Genomic DNA, 10,159 nt, shown 5'->3' on the forward strand with positions numbered 1-10,159 from the left:
GCTAGCTTAACGTTAAGATAGCAGAACCACCGGTTTAAAAAAAAAACGCGTAGCATCAAATTTGGCAATAAGGCGTTAAGTGAGCCCTAAATGAGACCTAAATTATTGTGAAAAGAAATAATGCCTAAGTCGTTTTTTTCTCTGTGTGGTCCTGCTAGCTTAACGTTAAGCTAGCATGACCACAGGTTTTTTCGAAAAATTTCGGAGCGTTAAATTTGACAATGAGGCATTAAGTGAGCCCTAAACGAGCCTTAAATTATAGAGCAAAGAAATTTTGAGAAATTAATTTTTTATATGTGTGGTTTTGCTAATTTAACGTTAGGCTAGCGTGATCACAAGTTTTTTTGTTTAAATGAAAAGCATTAAATTTGGAAATGGGACATTAAGTTAGCCCTAAATGAGCCCTAAATTTCCTATAGGTTTTCATTCCATTTTTGAAATGTGGTCTTGTCAGCTTAATGGACCTCAATACTAAAGCCCAACTTTATTAACTTTATCAAACTTTATAAAAGGACTCGTTTTTAAGTATGTACGTACATATATCAGGATTGCCATTTTAATCAAAGAAAAAATGCCCGGTCATTTTACGGTTTTTTCTCTGTTCGCAAACGCTTCTCACGACGCATAAAATAACAAAATTCGAACTTTAAGGCTAAACATTTTTACATTTAAAGTAATAAAAAATAAACTACAAACTAAAGCACTTAAGGTGGAACTCCTAATTTCAAACTTTTTAAATTGAAGTTTAAAAGTTTTTAAATTAAAAAATGATGTATTTATATGTTCAAAAACTTACACGTATAAAATGGACTTTTGTTAGTATACTAACACTTTTCAACATGACAAGTATAAATGAAATGCTGATATACAGCAAATTTCAGAATTTTTAACTCTTATAAATTATAGAGTACAAAAATTCAGATTTGATTCCAAAAAGTTTATATGAAAGAATCAATCAATGAAATTTAAAATTTTCTAAATTTTATTATTTCCAGCAATTTTAAGCTGCAAACGTTGAAAATGGAAAAATTTTTAACTGAACACTTTGTAAATTAGAAGTTAAATTATTTTAATTTCAAATAGTTAAAAATATCCTTGAAAAGCTTATAAATTTTATTTCCAAATCTTGAGAAGTCTAGACGTTTTTTTAACTTTGTCTAAAATTATTTTTGAGATTTGTGCAGAATTTGTCAATATCCTAATAAATAATAAATATCAAATGGTATATTTTTTATCGAGAAAGTTCAACTTCAAACACATCTAATTTTTAATTGTTTAAGTCTTCAAGTCCGACTTTAAAAATTCTGCCAATTAAAAATGTAAGCTTGAAAATAAAAATCGAAAATGGAGACTTTTTGACCACCTTGTCCTCTGTAACGGGGACTTTTTTTACGGGACAGCAGTGTAATTTAAAATTCGCGCCAACTTCAACTATCAACTAATTTCACTTCGGTGAAAGCTATCTCAAAAATAGAAAAGTAATGAAGTTGGTGATTAGAAGAAAGAAAGGAGCAAAGAAATAAACTTAAGAATAACTTTTAAATACACTTAAGGCAATATATGAATACACCTAATAATAATCTTTCCAATTACAATATATTGAAAATATTTATTATTTTTAAACAACCTCTACAACTCAGTATCCCCAAAGATTTAACATTAAAATCTTGTAATTTAGTTCTGAAACCACTCGAATAATCTTTTGAAGCTAATAATTCTTTTTGATTTTGAGCTACTTGGTTTTTTTTCCTTAATATTTTTACGTGCTCGTGTTTATATTAAATCCCAATTTTTTTAAATTAATACAAATTTAAATTTCTAGAATTTCAGATGCTTTTACTTTGAAATTACATGGACTAAAAATTAAGCCTAAGGAAGCGCTTTGAGTCCTTTAGTATGAGTACATATTCTAATCATAAAAGTATTTCTTACGCCAGGAAAATGTGATCTTAAACAAAAGATCTTATTCGGCTGCAAATTCTAAAAGCTTTACAATTTTTATTGCAAATTTGGGTGATAACTTGAAACTCTACACTCTTAAAAAAAAGATTTTCCCTACGCCACTGTGTGACGAGGAGATCTGAATGCGCTCCAGAGCATTTAGTAACATTCAGTGAGTCAGATTAATCAGAAGTATTTTGCCAAGTAATCTCTACTGAATTATTTCTTAAACCCTCATCTAAAAAAGTGCAGAGACAATTTTTAAGAACTTCAAATCGCAAAATTTGTGGCAAGTAAAAAATTTCGTATTTTAAATAAAGCCGTGTCTGGGTTCACCGAAATTTGGTGTACGTAGACCAAATAGACACTTGGTTTAAATAAGCTTAAAAATTTTCTAACATTTCATATTTTACATACCTTTCTCTGAGAACACAAAATGTAAAAACTGTTCAATTTAGAAAACTTATACTGTTAAATTGTATTTTAAAGTTTGAAAATGTAAGCGTCTATACTCTACTCGAAATTTTTCTTTCATTTGAAACATTGTTTAATTTTGAATTAATGACATTTACTATTCACAAGAGGTAGTTTTGCAATTTTTCAGTTTACTTTAAATTTTATAATTTCTGAAATTTACTAAACTGTTTCTGTTTCAACTTAATTGATAACACTGCGAAATCAAACTTAAAAAAAAATTTTTCAGAGTTTTTAATATCTGCAGAACGCAAATTTTAAATTATTAAATTTTGAAAGATCCTAATCTGACATTTTTATATTTATTAACCACATATATTAATCTCACACATTGGATGTAAAGAATCATTTGTTATTTGTACTGAACGGAATCTGATTACACAGATTAAAGCCCCACGTAATGTGAGCAGGATTTTTTGTATTAAGTAAACATCCTCAAAGAAATAATCTTTTTGGATTAAAGCAATCTAATCATTTGAAAAGCAAAGACTACTAAAATTTAAAAGATTAAAATTTAAAAGGAAATTATGAATGTTTCAAGAATGTTCAAAGTTAAACAATTACAAACTTTAAATTATATCAGAATAAAACAATATTTAATTTGAAGTCCTAAAAAGTAATAAGTTTCCAATTGGCCGGTATTGAAACTCTTTTCTAAGCATTTGAAAATCACGAAATAATTTAAAATTGAAATTATTTTAAAATAAAAAGAATTTATTTTTTAAATTGTTCAAATTATTTCGGTTTTAATTTCAAAGTAACACCGCGGTTTGATATCGAAACACAGAAAGTATTGAAAAAGTTTTTAATTGTAAGGTGAAAATCTTCAAAATTAACTAGTTTGAAAATTGGTAAAAATGGAAATGTTACATAATTTTATTTCAGAATTGAAAAATTAAAAGAGCCAACTTTTATTATTTTGCCTGAAATCTTCTTAAATTTAATATTTTTGATCTGAAATGTTTATTACTAAAATTTATATAAGCTTTTTCAAATAAAAATTTTTAACCAATTTTAATTGAAAGGATCACAATAGTTGACTCAACTTGATTCAACTTTTATAAAGTTGAATGACAAATATTTTACATTTATTCAAAATCTCAATTTTAGTGTTTCTGTTTAAAGCTAGATTGTTCATCTTTTTAATTAAGAATGACCACTAACAGCATAAATTGAAGGGTTGGCTAGGCTGTCCGTGCTTTTTCATGTTTTTATGACTTTTAATTATTGCATGTCATCCGCAACTAAATTCAATATTATTAAAATAAATCTGTCGCAGGGTGGCCGCTGGACCAGAAAATGACAGTGGATTTATTCTTTGACCGAGAATTTTACAAATTTTTAGAAACAATAAATCTGTTCAACTTTGACTTTAATTGTTTTTTATATAATTACTCAAAAATAGTTATTTTTTAAAATTATGATATCATTCAGTTGAGAATGCGTAATTTAAAAATTTCTAACTTTAAAAATGATCTATTTTAGATTTTCAATTTTTTACCTTACATTTTAATTTAAACGAATTTCAAAATGCAGTTTCAAGGACTTAAACAATTCAAAATCAGAAGGTTTTGAAATTGAAGACATTGGATAACAAAATTTTAATTGATCAACTATGATTTGAAATTAACTAATGATTTCAAAATTTAAACTCTACTTTAAGATTTAAAAAGTAAATAATACCTGATTTTGCAAGACGATTCGGAATCAGTTCACAATTTTAGAAATTAAATTAAATAAAATTTGGGCCCAGACACTCCACGGTCTAATTTAAAACCAAATATAGATTTTGGCAGATTTCGAATCAACAATTTAGAAGCTTTGTAAGAAGTTAGAAGGCTTCAGAAGAAGAAAAAAAACATTCCCCAAAAAAACTGAAAATGATTTTTTAGTTTGGAAACATTTTTTAAACAGAATATATAAAAAGATTTAGACAGATTTACAAAATTTTTAGAAATGAATGTAGAACATTTTAAGGAAATTTTTTAATTCGGCGGGATTTTAAAACAATTTTTAGGAAAAATTCGAATCATTTTAAAAGATGTTTAGAAGTCATGATTTTTTTAAAAAATAATTCAAATTTTGAAAAAATGTAAAACAAAATGTAGATCTTTAAATATTTTGAAATAAAATTTGAAAGCTTTTTAAGGATTTTTAAACTACAGTCAAACCCTTTAATAGCCGTCATATATCCCGCGGAGTGGGCTATAATGAGTTAGTTCCCACCCACCGTCAGTCCTATAATCGGCACTATAGAAGAGTTTCACTGTATTTAAAATAAAATTAATTCAGCTTTTAATTTAAGGAGTGTTTACTTTATTTAAAAAATGGAATCGTTCCATTTCTAATGCTTTTAGCCTAAAATTACTTCAAATAATATAATTTAAAAATTTTTTGAATTCATTGATTGATTATTTAATTTAGAGCATTGAAAATATTAACATGGATTTATATTTTTGGAACCGATCTGAATCTTTGCACTGCATTTAATTTAAACTAAATTTATTTAAAAAATGTTTAGTTGCAAAGTATTAGCAGCTTTAATTTTATACGTGTATATTATAGAGCTTTTAAACTCAAAATTTTTTTAATAAAAAATGTATAAACTTCAGTTAAAAAATTTTTTAATTTAAGAGTTCAACTTTGACTTCTTTAATTTGCAGCTCAGTTTTTATTACCTCAATTGAAAAAAATGGTAGCTTTAGAGTTCGATTTTTACATTCTCATTTCTGAGAATGTAATGTAATCGTCAAAACTTTCGATTTCTGGTTTTTAACGGATCTTTACGTTTCGGCACTCGCAGAATCCGAAAATCATAAAATTTCATCGGTTTCTGTCTGTATGTCTGTATGTATGGTTACCTGAATTTTGTAGCCACGCTAACTTTTGAAGGATTTGTACAATCGAGTCCACATTTGATACACTTCTGAAGTTACCCAAAATGAAGGCTAAGTTCGTTAATCAAATAATTCGAACCAAAATTTAAAAAATTGGGCGCATTTTCAAAATTAAAAATGTTTTTTTGAAATTTAAAACAATTTTTGTGGAAGTTTCTTATAGATGGGTGAAAGACTTGCAAATTATCTAAATAAAATTTTTTAAATTTTCAAAAAATATAAAAATTTAATTTTTTTTTAGATCCAAAAATTTAATTCAAAATTTTCACTAGATTCCAAGTATATTTTAAAACTATTCTAGCCAAATTTTTTGATTAGCCCAAATTTAAAAAAAATTAGAGCCTGTATAACCTATCTGTTAAGCGCGAAGCGCGATTATCGCATTGAGAATGTAATCGTCAAGGCCGTAAGTATTTTGAGAACCTTCTTTAATGACAAATTAAAAAAAAAAGTGTTCAGCTTCACTTAAGAAAAGGGGAAATGATTAAACAACCACAACAGGGCCCTATTAGGATCAGAAAAAATAAAATGTGATCATTATTTTGCAATATCAGAATAAGCAGTACCAGGCCAAGGTACAAAAAAAAATGGTAATAGACATTTGATATAATAGTTTTTAACATAGAATGTAGAAAATTGCGCATTGTGGTCTGTGCACAAATGTGGAGTGTAATGCAAATATATTATCGAGCGCGAAGCGCGAAATCCAACAGTTGCGCGTTCCAGGCGCGCTCCAACTAGCGAGCGAAGCGGGCGGATTTTTTAAATTTCATTGACTGTGACAAGTGTCTGCGAACAAGGAAAAGACCGGAAATTTTTTTCTTTAATTAAAATGGCCACCCTATATCGAAATCTTCACTGAAATTCTGTAATCATGAGAAGAATTGATTGAATTAGTTTTATACTCTCTACAATCCAATTATACATTATTTTTACACTCAGGGGCTTACTTAGTGTTTAAATTTGAATTGTTTTAATATTAATTTTTTGTTTCAGACACTTATACAAATTTTTAAATGTATAATATTTTTTTCGCATTCAAAGTTAAAATAATTTATTTACTTATTTAAGGAAAGAAAACTCGTAATTTATCGTACATTTTCGAACAATAAAGTTATCTGACTGCTCGCCTTGTAATTTCACTAAAATAATAATTAAATATAGGAATAACATGAAAAATATTATGTTGAATTGGGAAATTTTTTGGCGTTTCTAAGATTTAGACTTCTGTGTCTTTTGTGTTTTCCAACTTTAAACAGATGAAATTATTAGGTATTTTAAATTCGGAAGACTTCCAACTTGATAAATTCTAAATTAAAGACGTTTAAGGTTATAGTATTTTTACTCTTAATTTTTGTTGACAGTCTTTACAATGCTATGTGATATAATTTATGAATTATGAAACATTTTCCACAATAAATTCTTTAAATGAAAGTTCTTCAGTTACTTCAATTCCATAAATTACTTAAATTCCACAAATTTACTGAAATTCCTCAAATTTTCTGAGTTGTCTGAATTCTGTCTGAATATAAAGAGTTCACAAAGATTTTGGATTCATTTAAAAGATTTTACAAAGACTTTAATTATTTCCCAAACATTTCATTAATTTCAGAAATATTATCCATTATTTCAAAAACATTTCAAATATTTTGCAAAGATTTCTAAAGCTTTCGGAAAGATTTCACAAACATTTTAAATTATTTACTAAAGATTGAACGAAGATTTTAATCATTTCAGAACGATTCCAAGAATTGCATAAAGATGTAATTGATTTCCAAAATATTTTACAAAGATTTCACTAATTTTACAAATGTTACTAAATATTTTTCATACTTTTCAAAGATTTCAAAAGATTTCAGGAAGATGTCACAAAGCTTTCGAAAGCTTCGATAAAGACTTTAAGTCATTTCATAAAGGTTTCAAAGATTGCAAATATTTCGCAATCATTTAAGACAAATTTCAAAGATTCTACAGAGATTGCACAAAGATTTTAATTATTTCCAGGAGATTTCACAGAAATTTTAAAAGTTTCGGAAAGATTTCTAATATTTTGCAAAGATTTCAGAAAGACTTCAGAAGGGTTTCACAAATATTTCGATGTTTTCCCAAAGATTTAACATATTTCGCAAAGATTTCAGAGAGATTGTGATGATTTCCTAAAAGTTACAATTATTTCAAAGTTTTAAAATATTGTGCAAAGATTTTGATTACTTGATCACTTAGTTTCATATTTTCTTACCCTTTATTTAAAAAAATTATATTTGAGATGATTTGGAAGTTTTCTTGTTTTCAGAAATCTCATTGTCTTAAATGGTCAACTTTTTGGCCATCCTCCATGATTTCATGAATAAAAATTGCATTTTATTTATGTATTTACAGAACAAAGAAATTCAAAATGGAACCAGTGATACAAGACACTGAGGAACTCGTAACAACTTATTCCTATCTAACAAAGCCAGCATACCAAACTTTTCGATTTGAATGGACGATTCAACATTTCAGCTATCTGAGCGACAGTCTGCATACTATCGAAAAGTCCTTTTTTCCGCCAGGAACAGATAATAAGTACAAATGGGTTTTTGAAGTAAAGGTACAAGAACTCGATAACGAAGATATGCTTCACCTTATGCGAGATCGCATATTAGAATTTAATTTAAAAACAAACGATATTAATAAATATGTCGAGTATTCGCTTAGCCTAAAGTCTCTTTCTTATGTCTACAACTTTGAAGATCTCCATATAATTGCAAATGACAATTTTGTTTTTAATAATTCAATACCTCGAAATAAGCTTATAGACTGTCTAAATTGGCGGGTCGGTGGTCATACTTTACGTCGTGACTTGACGACAATTTGTAAACTTCGTATCGTAGATTCATTTCAGGATTTTCAGAATGAAGAAGCAATGTTGGAACACAATGAAACCCAAAATATTTCTGATCATAAAAATTCCATTCTAGTCGACGATTCGTTCAAAGATTTTTCATTCATCGTTCAAGGTACAAAATTCGATGTTCATAAAATTATTCTGGCTCTCGAGAGTCTCGTTTTTGCGACAATATTCAAATCTGAAATGAGGGAAGGTTTATCTTCAACTGCGAATATAGATGATATAGATCCAGACGTTTTTGAAAAAATGATCCAGTTTATTTACCATAGAAAAATTGATAAATCAGATTTGGAAAAATCGGCCCCGCAGTTTTTGAAAATTGCACACATGTAAGATTTAGGAAAATTGAGGAAAATATGTGCAACTTTTTTGTATGAGAAACTCTGCGTTGATAATGTTGTTGAATTACTCTCACTTGCGGATGTTTATGCAATTTCTGCTTTAAAAGAAAAAGCTCTTAAAATTATAAAATTGAATTTCAAATTGGTGAAGGAACCAGAAGGTTTTAAAAATTTGATTAAAGAAAAACCGCATCTGGCTACAGATATTGTTGAAATAGAATTGAAAAACGTTTGTGTTAATGAAGGTGCAGTGTATAACGTTGTTGGTGATACGAAATATGAAATGCGAGATTTTACATACTATACTTATTGCTGGTGGGACTAGGAATAAGTAAGAATTTGCATATTTTGTGAGATTTTTCGTAATAATAATAATAATTTAACAAAGAAAATATTTTAAAGAAATGTATGATTTTTCAAGATAGCTGTTATTCTAAAATAATTTTTCATATTTAGTTTATTAAGATACCATTTAGGTATTCTACAGCAATTTATATTTGGGATTTAGAAAAAACACAAAGCTTAATTGAAACAAAAAAAGAATCGCGCAAGTAATTTTTCTGATCTTTGCATTAAATATGGTGAATCTTAATCTATCGATACAACAAAAATTTTAGTGGGGAAAAAATCCAGTTTTAGTGGCGAAAAACTTCGAAAGTTAACTCTCCTGCTTAAAACGTGGGATTCTTAAAAGCAAAGAATTTTCTGCGTTTAAGAGGTTAAATGAAAATGGTAAACAATTTATTTTCCTCAAAGGAGAAAATTGAATAATTTAAGAAAATTTAGCTTGAAAGTGGGGAAATTTTGAAGTGAACAATATTCCCTGCTTCGTAAAGGGGTTTGAAAATAATAAATTTTCCTGTCTAGGAAGGGAAAAATCATAAGTGTACCTATTTAAAATAACTGATTGCCTCTGGAATCTGGATCCCAAATTAAGGATTATCTACTGGATTTTTGTAATAGTTACTTTACAAGAACAAGATTCGCTGTAATAATAAAATTGTGAAATAATTCGAAGTTTACTCATTTATTATCATTTGTAATCTTTTTTAATCTTCACAATTTTAGATTGTTCCATTGTCACAACTTTCAAATTCAAATTATATAGAGTGTCACAAAAATTCCGATACGGCTGAATGTTTCCTCAGATAACATATTTTTCCGGGAGGTCAAGGTCATTCCCCGGTAATAAACCTTGAATAGAGAAAAATTAATATTTTTAGATTTCAGCGTAAAAGTGAAGATTATTCTATTCTTTTGAATGCGCGATTTTTCCATCTGTCTAAAATGTCATTATAAGACTAGGATATCCCAGAAAATAATTCATTTCTATTTCCATAGCGATCGCCGCATAGTTTCCTATTCCCCAAAAGAGAACGTGTTTTCAATCTATTTAATTCTTTGTAATTGTACCCACAGGGACACCTTACAGATATGTCTTGTATTCCGCAAAAGTATTCATATATTCAGATTATTTCATTCTTTCTAATCAGTTCACAAAATATGTGTAATAAATTGTTTTAATTCCTTCATGTGGAATATAAGTTTCGAAATTTTAATACTACTCCATTAAAGTCTGCCTCTCTAGAGTTAAAATTATTTTAATTCAGACATTT

The 10,159-nt window shown here is 27.7% G+C and overlaps 1 protein-coding gene across 1 annotated transcript; it reads left to right on the top strand.

The window, feature by feature from the left end:
• Positions 1 to 2,123: 2,123 nt before the first annotated feature.
• On the top strand, positions 2,124 to 9,374 carry LOC117172214 (speckle-type POZ protein B-like). Its single transcript, XM_033360035.1, has 2 exons — positions 2,124 to 2,230; positions 7,692 to 9,374. Exon 2 carries the CDS (start codon positions 7,708 to 7,710, stop codon positions 8,533 to 8,535), a length of 828 nt encoding a protein of 275 aa, XP_033215926.1. The 5' UTR covers positions 2,124 to 2,230; positions 7,692 to 7,707; the 3' UTR covers positions 8,536 to 9,374.
• The last annotated feature ends 785 nt before the right edge of the window (positions 9,375 to 10,159 follow it).

The sequence above is a fragment of the Belonocnema kinseyi genome, chromosome 1, assembly GCF_010883055.1.
Source record: "Belonocnema kinseyi isolate 2016_QV_RU_SX_M_011 chromosome 1, B_treatae_v1, whole genome shotgun sequence".
Lineage (NCBI taxonomy): Eukaryota > Metazoa > Arthropoda > Insecta > Hymenoptera > Cynipidae > Belonocnema > Belonocnema kinseyi.